The 15,674-nt window shown below is 37.2% G+C and overlaps 1 protein-coding gene across 20 annotated transcripts in view; it reads right to left on the reverse strand.

Moving 5' to 3' along the window:
* syne2b (spectrin repeat containing, nuclear envelope 2b) overlaps positions 1 to 15,674 on the reverse strand; it is a 195,197-nt gene that overhangs the window by 156,040 nt on the left and 23,483 nt on the right. For 15 of the 20 annotated variants that reach the window (XM_073920206.1, XM_073920205.1, XM_073920202.1 and 12 more), the window contains exons 11-27: positions 13,530 to 13,610; positions 12,906 to 13,019; positions 12,007 to 12,144; positions 11,743 to 11,907; positions 11,534 to 11,646; positions 9,330 to 9,498; positions 9,134 to 9,230; positions 7,679 to 7,878; positions 7,185 to 7,349; positions 6,970 to 7,107; positions 6,017 to 6,118; positions 4,554 to 4,730; positions 4,297 to 4,455; positions 1,575 to 4,112; positions 1,328 to 1,462; positions 1,022 to 1,162; positions 41 to 234 (exon numbers count right to left, since the gene is read on the reverse strand). In XM_073920206.1, coding sequence (XP_073776307.1) covers positions 41 to 234; positions 1,022 to 1,162; positions 1,328 to 1,462; positions 1,575 to 4,112; positions 4,297 to 4,455; positions 4,554 to 4,730; positions 6,017 to 6,118; positions 6,970 to 7,107; positions 7,185 to 7,349; positions 7,679 to 7,878; positions 9,134 to 9,230; positions 9,330 to 9,498; positions 11,534 to 11,646; positions 11,743 to 11,907; positions 12,007 to 12,144; positions 12,906 to 13,019; positions 13,530 to 13,610 — 4,826 coding nt within the window. The remainder of the gene's footprint in view (positions 1 to 40; positions 235 to 1,021; positions 1,163 to 1,327; positions 1,463 to 1,574; positions 4,113 to 4,296; positions 4,456 to 4,553; positions 4,731 to 6,016; positions 6,119 to 6,969; positions 7,108 to 7,184; positions 7,350 to 7,678; positions 7,879 to 9,133; positions 9,231 to 9,329; positions 9,499 to 11,533; positions 11,647 to 11,742; positions 11,908 to 12,006; positions 12,145 to 12,905; positions 13,020 to 13,529; positions 13,611 to 15,674) is intronic. The other 5 variants (XM_068213093.1, XM_068213088.1, XM_073920198.1 and 2 more) reach the window with 3 other exon arrangements.

Consider the following 15,674-nt stretch of genomic DNA (forward strand, 5'->3'; position numbering starts at 1 on the left):
TTAGAGATATGAGATATATGAGAGTGGTTCTCATGGTTACCCAGTGTCTGGAGCAGGTGTCTCTGCGTCTCCACTGAACTGACGCTGGATGGCAGCAAGCCGTCTCTCACATTCTCTGAGCTGAGCTTGTGCGAGCCTGTGTGCATCTTCAGGACTCAGAGTATCACACAGCTCTTTTAGAGCTTCTAACTGCTTTCCTGCCTCTGCCAGACTGCCCTCTGTTGAAAAACAAGCCTGCAGGAAACGAGACAAAAACATATTGTTACTTTTAATAATATTTTTATCTTTGTTTTATTGTTTATTAAAGGTGCAATAGATATCCTGATATCAATCATTAAATTAAGTGGTTTAAATGTATTTATATGATTTTTAAGATTCTGTAAAAGGTGTCAGACGAAGAAAAGTATGTCAATCAACACTTTGTCCAAACATTATGATAGGCTGTCCAGCCTAGCTGTCAAACTATGTAATAGCATACCTACTGCATGTGCACCCTGTTAGTGCAGAAATCAGTAAATCATCAGCGCCTTCATGGACAGGGTTCAAATAAAACATGCAAACATCTTTTTTAATTACGTTTTGTTGTTGTTAATACTAACTGTACTATAAAGTTTTCTCTGTTGTGAATGTTGTGTTGTATTGTCGTGAGGTTTTCTAATGCATGTTCATTGCTTTGGGAGACATGTATTTAAAAGGCGATTTGCATGATAGGATGTAGGTTTTCAGTGCCATCAGCCTAATGTTAGCATTTTCCAAGATCTCCTATTGCACCTTTAATATTATTTCTTTACTCTGCACAAGCAAGCACTGATGAAAATTGTTTAGTTTTTTGTCATGCCAAGTGAGTGAGTAGAGATGTGGTTAAGAGGAAAAACGAGACCATGAAATTTAAGGATTAATGGACCCCAAAAACAAATGTTTCAACAGGATGAACTAAAATGCAGTTGAGAGAAAATCATCCCCACACCCATCTGTCCATAAGATTTTTCATGCTCTGTATTTGGGGTGATTGTAACTTTACCTCTCCTATTGATTCAGGGCTAAAGCTGAGTCTTTCCTTCTTAAAGTGTCTTTCACATGCCTCAACCAAACAGTTAAAATGCAGATGGGTTAACTCAAATCTGAGTTGCCTCACAAATTCTGATATTTCCAGTCGAACAACCTAAAAATATTTATTAAAGTAAAACACAACAGCAAGCAAACAAACACTCAAATACAAAGAGTTGCATATGGTGAACAGCATTTCAGTTAGTATGTGAAATGATTAACAACAGTAAGTCACACGGCAGATACAAATAAACAAGCACTAAAGATTCTACGCAAATACCTTCCACTGTGTTCTAACAGACTGTGTGAAAAACTCCATGTCTCTAAGTTCAGATGGGGTGCAGAAAGCTTCCATGCCTTCTGCAGCCCTCAAGAATTCTTCAAGGAGCTCAGGGTCCAGAGATCTGAGAGTCTCCTGAAAAAAAAAACACACCAAAAATGTCCTTTATTCATCCGTAAAAGAACAAGACACACCAATGTATTTTTTGTCAAAACTGGCAAACTAACATATGTTAAAATAGACAAACCTCCTTAACCGACACTTGTTCATCCGTCATTCGCTTATCCTTAAATACACTGATAGCTTCAAGAATGTGCTCCTGAAGACAATGCTTGGCTTCCTCAAATCTGTCCCTAACTAGAGCCTGTGCCTTTTTATAAGCCTCAGTATAGGCTTGAGGAGGGGCCTGGGCAAGCGCTGGCTGCTTGACCCGAGGAGTTGACTGCTGTTGGGGTGGTTCCTGTACTGGCAATTGTGGCTTTGTCAGATCTTGGGGCTGAAATTCTCCCTGGAAAGCTTGGCTTTGGATGAGGGATTCAGATGGGGCGTCTGTCCTGGATGGACCCCACTGTTGCTGGCTTTGCTGGGGCTGTTGTGGACTCTGAGGTCTTATGGGAGCTTTAACAGTTGGCTGATTCCATGGAGCAATTGGATGGGGAACTCCATGTAATGTAGTCTGGGAAGAAACTTGAAACTGATGTTCTGTCCTGACTGGACCCCACTGCCGTTGAGGGCTTTGTGGCCTTGGTAGGGGTTGATATTGGGACTGAGGATGTAGTCCTTGCCCTTGAGTTTCAGCCCTGGGGTATACTGGGCTGACACTCTCTGGACTGACTGGCCTCCAAGGCTGAACTGGACCTTGAGGTCTTATCTGTGATTGACCCCAAGGTGATTCAGGTCTTGGAGAGAGCCATTGCTGAGGCTGTGGTTGTGGCTGGGTTTTAGGATAAACAGATAATTGAGGTTGGGGTTGTACTGCCTGACCTGGAACAGTGGGATAGGTCTGGGCTACAATGCCTGGTCTTGTTGGTGACCATTGCTGAGGTTGGGCTGGAGGGAAGCTTTGAGGTTGGGGATGAGTTTGGAAATGAGCCAGAGGCTGCATTTGGGCAGAAACTGGTCCTTGAATTTTGGGGTAATTTTGGGTGGCATCTCGGGGTGGACACCACAGTGGTTGCCCTTCAGGTTGAGTCATAAGTGGAGCACTTCCCTGTGCTTTCAGCTGAGGTTGGGTCTGAGTTTGAACAGGCATCTGAGACTGAGGCATAGAGATGATTCTGGGTTGTATGGGGGATGCACCTTTGGATTGAGGGGCAAGTACCGTCGGACTGTGGAGTATTTGTGACTGAGTTTGCACTGCTCCATGTGGTGACTGTTGCCTCGGCATAATCATTTGTGGTTGCATGGGAGGTGTTGGGTACTGCTGGACTGGTCTGGAAATACCTTGGGGCATTGCTTGGGCCACTGTAAATCTTTGTGGTTGTGGTACTGCAGGGTGAGACTGAAGGATGGTCTGTTGAGGCTGCCATTGGGGCATAACTTGTGGCTGCATGGGAGTCATGAATTGAGGTTGTGCTTGTTTTGGGATCATCACATCAGGTTGCTGTGATTTCACCATGTGAGGTTGTTTTTGTTGTTGAATAGGTGCAGCATGTGCGGTTTTTAAAGCTGCTTGGGCTTGAGTTAATATAGCAGGTTGAGGTTGGCTTAGAACTTGATGATTTGTAACAGTCATTGACTGTTGTGGTTGTTTTTGTGTCATTGGTTGTGCGGGTACTACTGGCTCAGTTTGAGCTAGTCTTTGTGTCACCTTCTCCTGTGCAACAGGTTGATTTTGCTTCAGGCACTTCTCATCACTCTCAACAACATATTTTGGCTGTGCTGTCACACTGCTTTGAGGAGGTCCCTGAGCTTCTGTAGGGCTAACAGCAACTATTTGCTGTGGTGGTGCTTGAGAACTTATTTGGCCTTTGTACACTGGTTTTGGCTGAGACTGTGGGACCTCTTGAGCTGTTTTGGGGGTAACGTTTTCCAATTGACTCCTCTGTTGTAGCCAAGGCCTGTTCTGCAGATTTGCCTGGGACTTTTTAGATTTCCTCTTCTGCTTTGGAGCTTGATTTTGACCTGTAATGTCTTTCTGTGGTTGTGCTTCTAATTGGTCCTGAAGTTGTGGCTGTGTTGACATTAATCCTTGAACCATTTGCTGTTTTGAAGATTGAGTTTTATCTTGTTGTTGGATCTGCACATGTGCCTGTGTTGTTAGTTGTTGTTCATGATGACCTTGAGATGCTACTTTTTGTTGATTTTGTGAAGGTTGGCTGGGTATTGGAGCTTGCACCTGTCTCTGGTTTTCTGCCAGCTGTTGTGTTGTCTGACTTTCTACACAATGTTCTTTGACTATGTGACTTTTTGCTTGAGCTTCGACAACTTTTTGTGACTTAAGCTCAATGGACTGACAGTCTTTTTCCTGCTCACAGGGGTGTATTTGTGATTGTGGGCTACCTTTCTCCGCTTCATAGTCTTGTACAACAATCATAGGTACAGGCTGACTACACTGCTGGGTCTTGAGGACTACAGAAGGTACCTCTGAGGGCATCTGAGAAGATATTGGGACTTTTGCCCTAACTGTGGGCTGGGTTTCTGGTTGGCTAGTGGCTCCCGATTGAGAGGTTTGGGACTCTTTCTCGGCCTCTTGATACAGGACAAATATCTTTGAAGGGGGCTGGTCTCTGGAAGGGCTTCTGTCTCTGCAAGACCCCAAAGAGCTGAGCATCCCTACAGCTTCCTGGTAAAATTTAACATAATTTAAAAATTATAATGCATTTGCACACAATTCTAAAACAAGGTTAGTTATGCTTAGATAATACATCCTGATTGCTAATTACTTAGTGATTAGTTTTTGGTAGTTTCAGCGTTGTACATTTTCTTTATTTGATGCAACCATTTTCATCTATAAATAATTGACAGACCTGTGACTTTTCAACAGCAGCACGAACCCTGTCCTGCATGGTGGATGCAATGAGATACTGCAACGGTGAAGACTTCTGAAAACTCATGACCATGACTTGCAGATCCTGCTCCTCCATAACCACCTGACCCTCTAACTGTAGCCCTCTTGAAATTAACACCTACAGAAAAAAAAGAAGAAACCTTAATTCCAAATCAGAGGTATTTCAATGAGAGGTGGTGAAAAAATTAACATTTTGTGTTGCTTTAAAATTCATACCCGAGCCTGTGGGACTTGTCCTCTTTTCTGCTTGTGTATTTCCTTCTTTAGGAGATGATAAAGTTCTCTGGCTTCCATCTCCCAATGTAATAGTTCAGCAAGACGCCCATCCAACCCACTGACACTCACACGCAGCTCATCACACACCTGTTCAGCCTCACAGAGTGTCTGCAATACCTAAAGACATGAACAAAGATATAGATTATGCCATTTTTTATATTTATTATGTACATAAAGACATAAAGTCAGTCTGATTTAGACCCAATCCCAATTCTACCCCTTAGCCCTTCCCCTGGTTTTGACCGTTCACGTGAAGGGGTAAGGTTGTCCCAGTACTCTTTAGCTTGAAGTCGTAGGGCTAAAGGGAAGTAACATACTTCCGTAACACACAACATACTTTCACATCTGTCACTCGATGACAATCAAATACCCTGTCAGAAAAGTCTAGTGGCTGGGAATGACATTTTTACAGTGTCTGCTATAATGTTAATGTTGTTTTCGTGTGTTTTACATAGATGAATATGGCCAGGTTCTAAATGCCAACCCGGGCTCATTGTGGAAACGTAGCCCCGCGGACGTTACTGCGGACCGCGATTTACGTCCCGGGAGGTACGTATTCGAGCGTTTTTTTGTTTTCGCGGATCCGCGAGAGGCCGCTGTGCGCGCTTTCGCGTCTTGGGCGGCCGCCTCTCGAAATCGAAAAAAAAAAAAAAAAGCAAAAGCCCTCGTCCACGATTTCGACCGCGTTTTCGCCCTTATTTTTCGGATTCCGTTTTTCGTCTTACCTGATTTCCGGAACCTGCTGTTCCACGGACTCGATCCCGGTCGTCGTCCACCGCGGCCGGCTCCTCCTCCTCCTCGTCTGGGGCCTCCGCTCCGCCGACGCAACGCTGTGAGCTAGGCGGACAAACTGATTGCGTCGGGAAAGCCCTCCACTCGGAGGCGAGCCGTCGGCCGGCGAGCGCGAAGAGGAGGGGCGGAGCGGCGCCACACCGCCCCGCAGTGTTCGCTCGAAAAAAACAAACGCGGCCTTTACGTGCCTCTGGCTACGTAAATCACGGTCTCCAGAAACTTCCGCGGGGCTACGTTTCCAGAATGAGCTTGGGTTGCTAAATGCACAGTACAGTTATGATGTTATTGCCACATTATACCATTATGATAACATAATATCATTGCCTTCAGTGATTTCCTGAAAATAAATACCAAAAAAATAACACAACTGGAATAACTACAGCAGTCGCGATCGTCGATCTCATATGAAGTAAGAGATCGCGATGACATATGATGACGTATGCATGTGTTGTAGCACTGTCCCATTTCTTAGAGGTAAATTTTGAAGCCCTTTCGCTTCACACTCTGTTTCAAGGGTCAAAGGGAAGAGGGAAGGGTAGGCGTAGAAAAATAAAATTGGGATTGGGCCTTAGTGTAGATGTGCATGTCATCAAAGCAATTTACTTCCTTACTTCAGGAATAGCTTGTTGAAGTTTGCTCAAAGTTTCTGGAGAGCAGTCTAATGATGGGATTATAGCTTCTAAATCCACATCTTTTATTTTCTTCATCATAAGCTGAAAGAAAAACAATTTTGAGCTCAATTATTGTTGAAAACCAATCTTACATTTTTTAACAAGACATAAAACAACAAAATCACAATTACAGTAATAAATATTAAATAGTACCAGTACGAATATCTGTGAAATTTCTGTGAAGAATTTTGTAAGGGAAAAAATCTATGAATTGATGCAGAATGATTTTGAGAGTATAGGAGTTAAAAACTTCACACATGAAAGAAAAATAAAAACTTCTTAACCTTTATTTGAGGTTTAAATAAACAATTAGGACCACTTGTTAAATAAACAAAGCAACAGTAAGTCTCTCATATAATACATCTACTAAAAGACAGAAAATTTGACTTTCCAAACTGTATTGTACATAAAACATCTAAACATTTGCATGTTAATCAATAAAATTAATTAAATTTAAAAAAAAAAATGTTGTGGCCGTACATTCTGTATTGACCTTATTCTAAAATGCGGAAGTGCTCCTGTTTTTGTGATTGTTTTAAAACTTCTGATTTAGTCATCTATGGGAGAAATGACAAGGAATAATAAACGGTAGAAAACGGTCAAACTACTTGCTCTACAAACAAATGTTTGCATTACTATACAGACCAAGTAGAATCATATAATAAGAAAATATCAGTTTGCAACATCAAGCAGCGTAATGAGCAGTTTTTAAACTCTAAAAATGAATTGAAGTGAATAAGACCGGAAGTCTCGTGCCAAAAAGATTCAAATGGCTGCGCCTGCTCGTCGGCAAAGAATAAGGTGAATAGGCATATTATCAAGACATGAAATATATATTGTCTATTTTTATGTGTGTATGAATGCAATTAGGTGTATATGCAAATACTGTGTACCTGTAGTCTCTTAGTGTAGGTACGAAGTGATCCAGAAACCACCTCTACAGGTTCTTTCAGTAACTGAGTGGCCTCTCTCATCAGTGCTTGAACTGTCTGAGGGCTGGAAGGGGCAGCACGGGGCTCCTCAGCTAAATACTGAAATGCAATATGCAAGATGCATTAAATCATCTGAGTTCATCTATATTCAAGTTTGAACATGATAGGTGACTCACAAACTGAGATGTTTTAGCAAAGTCAGCCCAGAGGAGGTTGATCCTGCAGAGTTCATCTGAAATAGCGCGGCTAGTCTGCGGGTCTGTGACCTCTATCAGGTAGCTGGCCACATCGTTCAGGTGAGCTTGGCGAGAACTCCATTCTGACATCACTGATGAGGTCACCTAAGAAAATCATCAGGTTTACAATCCAGTGAACACACAAGCAGCTATTAAAATATGTAAGCTTTGCCTAGCTACACTCCAAAAAATGATGTTTCCGGCTTGTTCAAACTACTTATTTAAAAATTGACAACACAATTCTTAATTTTTTTTGGGACAGCTTAATTGTTTTATGTTCAATCCACCTAAATCTATAAAACCAAATAAGCTAACTTAATCAATTTGTGTCAGGACAATACGAAGGATTTGTGTGGAACCTTGCATTTTTACAGTGTAGTACAGGTGAATTGATAGGACTTTAAAATGCAACAAGGAAGTAAATCATTGCACACCTCTGTTCTCTGCCCATGTCGCTGGCCATGTGGACCCTGCTCTAGCCATGCACGCAGTGAGGTGTAGATATCGCTGTAAGAGTCCCATGCAGCCAGCACACGTCCCATTGTTCCTCTCACCATACGCACACCTTCCAGAGTAGCTGTAACGTCTGCCTCTAGATCAGCCACTTGATGATTTACCTGAGTCGAGTCACCAGCTGAGGCAGATATCAGCCAAGTTATTAGCTGTTTAATATTCACAAGTACATTTTTAACACTTCTACATATATCTAGTTATTTGATTTCCATTTAAAGGTGCAGTATGGGTTGGATTGTTGGGGTTAAACTGGATATTGCAGTCTGAATTCAAAATATTGATACAGTTTTTCTCTCCTCCACCCTCTGACATTACACACATGCAGGTTGCCAGATTGAAGACATCAACAGGAGCTAGCGTGCCTTACACTATAAGCTGATTAGCTAATGTTTACATTTGTAATATTTGGATTGTTTGCTAAATCAAAACCACCTCATGTGGATTTTTAGAAATCTGCATCTCTTTTCAGAAGCTGCAAAAGCTCTCTAGAGATTGTATTTCTGAAATGTAATAGGTTAAACTGAAGGGCTTGCAAAATCCGGTAGCCCGACATCCCAGGGCTATTGTTTTTTTTTATTTATTTTTTTATGTTTTTACATTATCTAACAAAGTGGATAATTATGTATGTTCTGTGCTGCTGATACACCAGCAATAAATTCACTTGTTGATAATAAAGAACAAAAGCCACAATACTATCAACTAGCACCTAAATAACGTAACATAGTGTTTCTGCCAGTTCCATTGCTTGTTCTGTACCGAATGCGTGGCACTGAAGCACACAGTCGTTACTCACTGAGAGATTACACCAACATAAGATTCAGATAAAGGAATAGCCTAAGTTAGAAAAGAAATAATCCAAATAACCACAAGGGAACACTCTATTTATTATATATACATTATTGTAACAACATTCACTTAAAGTAATTTTTTAATTATTAAAAAAATATATATTATAATCTTTAAATAGTTAAATTATATAATTGTGGTTATTTAAAATGACTATATAGCTTATAACAAATGCCCCTATATATATATATATATATATATATATATATATATATATATATATATATATTTTTTTTTTTTTTTTTTTTTTTTTTGGTAAATGTATGTTTTTGTTTTTATTTAATTAATAATGTATTTTCTATTTGGGCTACTTAAATTTATATTTGGTCTACCAAAAAAAGAGTGCCTGCCTGAGGGCTACCAGGAAATCTGGCAGTAGGCTAGTTTTAGGAACAAAATAACAACAAATTTTCAGACAATGAATGCACACTTTGAATGGAGAATAACTGATTTAGCATTGTTTTTCTACAGATAAACAGTAAAAAAAAAAACATACACCTTTACACCACTGTTATATTTATGCGTATTACCCAAGGCAGCCTTGCTGGTGTATTTGTTGGCGATTAGTTTGAGTCTTTGGAGAGCCGCGTCCAGCAAAGATGTCAGTTCCTGTTTGTTAACAGTCTCCTAAAAACATTGTAATCAAAGAATTTTATTGAAATCTTTAAATTATTAAGAAGTGTGATTTAGCATGGTCACTTTTTGTGACTAAAAATTCTCACGCACATTCCAGTCCTGCATTAGCACACGAACAGCCTCCTGTGAAATGTAAGCTCTTTTCCAAGATCGTAGTTTGACGTTAAGTTGATTGAGCAGGTCCATCACAGTGTGTCTGCGCTCGCGGTACTCCAGCTTAATTCCATGATATTTAGCGGTTACTCGTACACTGGTGAACCTGAGTAATTGACACACAGTAGATAAAAAGTTCATGAAATAACAACAAAAATAATTAAAAGGATAGTTTACCCAAAAATTAAAACATACACACTATTTATTCAACTTCAAGCTTTTCTTTTTTCTGTTGAATCCAAAAGAATAGATATTTTGAAGAAAGTTGGAAACCAGTAGCCTTTGACATCCAAGTCAATGACTACAACTTTTCCCAACATTCTTCAAAATGTCATCTATTGTGTTGAACGCAAGAAATAAACTCATACAGTTTTGTAACATAAAGTTGAGAATGAGTAAATGATGTCAGAATTCTCAGTAGAACTAAAAGGGTTCCCACGCTTTCATAAACAAAAGATTCAAGGACTTTTTAAAGCACCATAAATTTTTAAATCAAGCACCTTTGTATTTCATACCCGAGTATAAAGTCCTTACTGTACTTAACTTAATGTTTACATAAAAGTAAACATTAAGTTAAGTAAGAGTCATTTTTTTAAAAATTAGACAGTTTTAAACAGTCATGTTCAAAGAGTTTTAACAAAATGTGTTGAATTCAGTCCTGGTGATATTCAAATGTGGTTTCTAAAATATTGATTAAAAGTGCATTATTTGTCAGTGATATTGCACAAGATTTCAATTTTTTCTTTTTTTTTTTTTAAGAATTTCTCAGTTTTTTTTTTTTTCTGTTTTTGACAACTGAGAACAATTGTTGAAATGAACAAATTTGTTCATCAAATTTAAGCACTTTTCAAGGACCTGTCCCAGCAAACATTTTTTGTTTTTAAAAGATGTCTAATATATGTCTAATAGATGCCTAAACATTCTGTAGTTGTCGTGGCTTAAGCAAATTTGGATTGTCTGAAAATCTAATAGATGTCTAAGAATAGGCCAAAACTAGACTAGTCATCAAATAAACAGAAATGAATGACTACACATATACTGTAAAGTCTGTCTAATCTGTCTATTGGCCTATTTCCACTGAGTGTTATGCTATGGTACAGTACGGTTCAGTACTGTATGCTTTTATGGTCGTTTCCATTGTCAAAACGTACCTAAAAGTGAACCGTACTATAACCCTTTTTGGGTACCGTTTGCAAAGGGTACCTAGCATGGCAAAAGGTTACCAAAAGGCAGAGCAAGTTGCGCAGCTGAACACTATTGGTTTACAGAGAAACGTCATTCGTGACATTACATTATAATACTATATGCAAATAATTATGAGCCATGGTTGACTCGAGCTCAAACAAACCTTGTCGTTGTCTTGATGTACAGCCACAAATCCACGAAAAACAAAATCTGCCTGTCCTGTTTTTGTTTTACGAGGCCGTCTAAAAGTGCCAGCTGTTTTACTTTCTCCAGTGACCTTGCAATCACTCGTGTATACGTCTTTATATGAAACAGTAAACTTCTTGAGCTGATGATAAAAATGTGTGCTACTTATGTTTTGCACATCATTGATCATCAGTTGTACATCATTGCAATCATTGATTTGCAGTTATAATCAAATTATGTTCATAGAAAAGTTAGTAATGAAGATTTATACATAAGTATTTGTGTATAAATCATCTGTTTTGTGTGTGCTTCTCGTATGATTTGTGAAGGATGCGTACAGCTTTACTTTAGCGAGATTTCCTCGAGCGAGAATGACATCGACTGAAACTTTCTGTCATACACCATGCCCACCAAAAGGGGTACCCTTGGTACCCTTTAGGCAATGGAAATACATGGCTGATAAAGGTGACCCGTACCGACCCGTACCAATCAGTCGAAACGGGCTATATTTGACAACTAGTCTAGTTTTGGGCTATTCGTAGATGTCTATTAGATTGTCACTGACAGCCCAAGTTTAGACTTGTTTTAGCCAAGCTGTCTACATTTATATGTCAATTAGACATCTTTTAAACACAAAATTGTTTGCTAGGGTGTTTGTTTTTAAGTACTTTCCAGGCCTTGAATCCACATGTCTGAAATTCAGGTACTTTACAGTACTTTCCAAAAGTGTGGGAACACTAGACTAATGATTGTTTGACCTTCAAATATACCTTCGCTTCATCTCTTCCATCTTGTCTGTCGGCACCAGAGTCTCTCCAAACTCATTAGTGTTTTGAAACGTATTAAACCTCTTGATATGATGAGGCATCTCTTCCAAACACACCTACAAAAATGAGGCAGAAACATGATGCTACTTGCATTTTCGTGACTGAACAGCTCTATAGGGCTGACAAAATGAATGAAAAGAAGCAAGTCAAACCTTCAATATCTCCAGTTTCTCCCGGGCCTCCTCGGCTGCTCGTGCATGATCCATTGGCTCTGTCTCTTCAGCAGATAAAACCTCTTCAATACGCAACAACCAGCGGCCCACAGTGTCCAGCGGTGATGGGAGAGTCAGGTCCAGCTCTGTTTTGTACTCACGCAGCTACCATAGATGCACACATCAGTACAAATTAGCATAAGATGTCTATGCATTTCTGTTCTCTAAATGCTAAGTGCATGCATTTTTGTTTTGACCTCTGACCTTTTCAGCGAGAGTGTCCCATGATCTTCTGAGAGCTTTCTGCTCAGCACTGAGTTGGGGTGTCCTCTTCATTGCTGTTAAAAGTGGCATCACGGGCCGGCGTTGTTCATTAAATGACACAATAAAGGTATGAAAAACCTGAAACAAATGTAAATAAACATTAATGCAAAAATAAATCATCGCGTACAACAAAACCAATGCAAATGTGTACATTTCATTCTCATCACTGTCAATATGACATAACAGGTATAAAAATGTGATTATATAACAAAATTCAGAAGCAAAGCATTGGTAAACAAGATTAAATATATATATAAAAAATAAATAAATGAATAAAAATAAAAATAAATAAAACTATTAAAATTAATTAAATCATAATGAAATAAAAAATAAATAATAATAAAATAAAACTAAATAAAATCAAATAAAAACAAATAATAAAATAAATGAATAAAATTAAATTAAATAAAAATTAAATAAAAATAATAATAAAAAAACTAAACAAAACTAAACTCATTAAAATAAAGCTAAATTAAGTTAAATAAATGAATTAATAAAATAAAAAAACTATTAATAATTATAAAAATTATAAAAATAAATAAGTAATAAAATAAAATAAATCAAAAAATAATAAAAGAATAAATAAATAATAATAAAATAAAACAAAACAAAACTAAAAAAAAATAATTATATATATATATATATATATATATATATATATATATATATATATATATATATACAATAATAATAAAATAAAATAAAATAAAGTAAATACATAATAATAACATTTAAACTAAACTAAACAAAATAAAATAAATCTAAGGAAAATAAAATAAATGAACGAATTCAAAAATAATTAAATTAAACTAAATTCTACTATTAAATTCTAGTCTTACCTGATATCTTTCAGCATAGCTCTCTCCCTCTGTGGAGTCCCACCCTTCTATCAGCTCCTGATAGGCCTGATCCAACCAGCATGTGACCTCCTGAGCCTTCTGATTAGTTGAAGTCTGGATAAACAGAAACAAAAACAAATAAATCAACAACTCACCAATTTTGCTTGATTTTGTTACCAATTGGGCAGTTTTAGTCATTGAAGTCAGTAATACAAAACAAAAAAATTCCATCAGTCAAAATCTGAAATAAATGATATGGATTAAATTTGGATTAAATCTTAAATGCGAGCTGTATTACACACTAAACAGTAAAGCAGTCAGAAATTAGTACTGCAGGTCTCTAGAGGAAACAAGTTCTAGACACACACCAGCTTTCTCAGCATGTCTATAATTAAAATGCTCAAGTCCAGTGTATTAGTGTCTTCAAACACAAGTGCTGCTTTATAAAATGAGTTATTTCGTTTAAATTAAATGATTATCTCCATCAATTACTGGTTTTAATGGATTAGCTTTCTAATTTCTGAGATTATCTTCATGATTGAGTTTATAGTTATCAGCATGTTTATACAAGCAAAATCGGGCAGCAAAACTGGGCAGAAAAAAGAGGGGGTTTTGATATTTTACCCCAGGGGCAGCTGATTTAACTGCTATCTCAGGTGATTGGGGAGAACCTGATTTGATTGGACATGGTATAAACAAGTGGGCCTGGTCAAAAACAAATCATGTAAAAAAAAACAAAGAAACAATTAAAATCGACCATAACAAAAATCAAAACAATCAAACTTTCCAGTCAGAAAGGATAATTAGTGTGATTTCACCTAGTATAACATGTTCCTGGATCAACATAAATGTTGATTCTGAAACAACTTTCCAATCAGCCAATCAGAATTGAGAGGAAATTTTATAGATTATTTTAAGTTTAGGCTTACAGTTAGGTTATGTACTTCTACATGATTGTTATCCAACAATTATTCCCCTCTGATTCTGGGAATATTTTATAGTCATGGTTGGGTTTATTGGGTTAAGATTAGGTATGGTCTTCATTTTCCAACAAATATGACGTTCCAGAATAAAAATAGATGTTAACCTAGGATCGCATCGTACTTGGCAAAATCACACCCACCCAGAAGGTAAACAAACTACATTAATCTGGAAACATTTGAAATACCATCTTTGTCTCTAAATTTGGGCCCTCTGTCCACACTAAGGGTGCTTTTGTTCTGCAAAACCTGAGCTTTTTGAAAATGTTCTACCAAGTAAATAAATAATTTTGCATTGCAGTGTTGCCTTTAAAAATTATACATGTGGTTTACAGTATATTCCAACGCAATCTCATGGCAATTCATAACTTTTTGATTTATTGGCTAATTTGCATGAATTCATACGATCTAATTCGTAAAATTAGTACGATTTGCTCATCACCCAATGACGGTTGAGTTTAGGAGTGTGGTTGGGTGCCGGGCCTTCTTTTTAAAATCGAACATTTTCGTACAACTGAACTCGGAACAAATTAGCCACTAAACTGACAAAACGTAACATACTTACATTTTCTCATGAGTACAGGCTGTTATATACATGTAAATATATGCTATAATATAACAGAAGACAGAAAGTGTACTTCCAATTGCTGTCCTGTGACAAAACATGGGGAGTTGAACTAGTGTGAATGGTGGTACAGTATGACTAAGCCCACACAGAATCTGCATGCGCAGGAATCTCCAGATATCCCCATCATTGAGTAAATTGTATTTACTTGTGTAAATGTGTGTAAATTTATATTTATTCAGTTTTTAAATTAATTTCACTAATATTATTGTGATATAATAATAGTAATATTAAAATGTTCATTTGATTTATTTACAATACAGTTTGTAAAGTAATATTTTCTGTCCTTTAAACCCTCAAAAAACATTTTTTTTTTGCTTGTTCAAACTACTTATCTAGCTGAAACAACACAATTCTTGAGATTTCATTGGGACAACTTATTTTTTTATGTTCAATCCACATAAATTTGTTAAAAGTGTTAAGTTAATTTAATTGATTTGTGTTGGGACAACATAATTTAATTGAGTGGAACCCTGCATTTTTTACAGAGTAGATATATTATGAGAGACTTGCTTTGTTTAACAAATAAGTGGATCTAATAGGATTTGTATAGTAAACATTTAAAAAAAGTTAAACATACTATTTTTTATTTCATATGTTAAGTTTTTCATTATGATACTTCTAAAATCATTCAGCATAAATCCACAGATTTTTCACAAAATTCTCAGCAGAAATAGAAAAAAAAAAGTCTGCAGATTCTGTCATGCTCTAAGTATGACCTAGTTCAAATCACACAATAATAAGTGTGATTAGACATAATATGATTGTGTCAGAACAACAGTTTGAATTTTTTAGTTAGTCCTAGTATCATCACATTGAGCTTTCAGTTATACTATTTAGCATTTTTAACATTTCAATGCAGGTATGGAGCTTTGGAAAAAGCTTAAACACCAGTATGGATGAAGAACATTTTTGAAACAAAACACCATTTTAAATATATCTGCATTAATGCAGATGTAGCCTCCATCAACAAGAATTTCTGACAACACACTTAAGCATAAGACTTTTCTTATTTACTCTTTTAAATTAGATTTTCAACTCTCATAATTAGAAAAAAGCAAGTCTTGAAAATGAATCATGTGCCAACCACTCCACTTGTAATAAATACCCTATTTACTCACGCTATTTAGGTTACAAACAGGCTAAACTAGTCCAAATGAACCT

This window comes from Danio rerio, chromosome 13 (genome assembly GCF_049306965.1).
Source record: "Danio rerio strain Tuebingen ecotype United States chromosome 13, GRCz12tu, whole genome shotgun sequence".
Taxonomy (NCBI): Eukaryota; Metazoa; Chordata; class Actinopteri; order Cypriniformes; family Danionidae; genus Danio; species Danio rerio.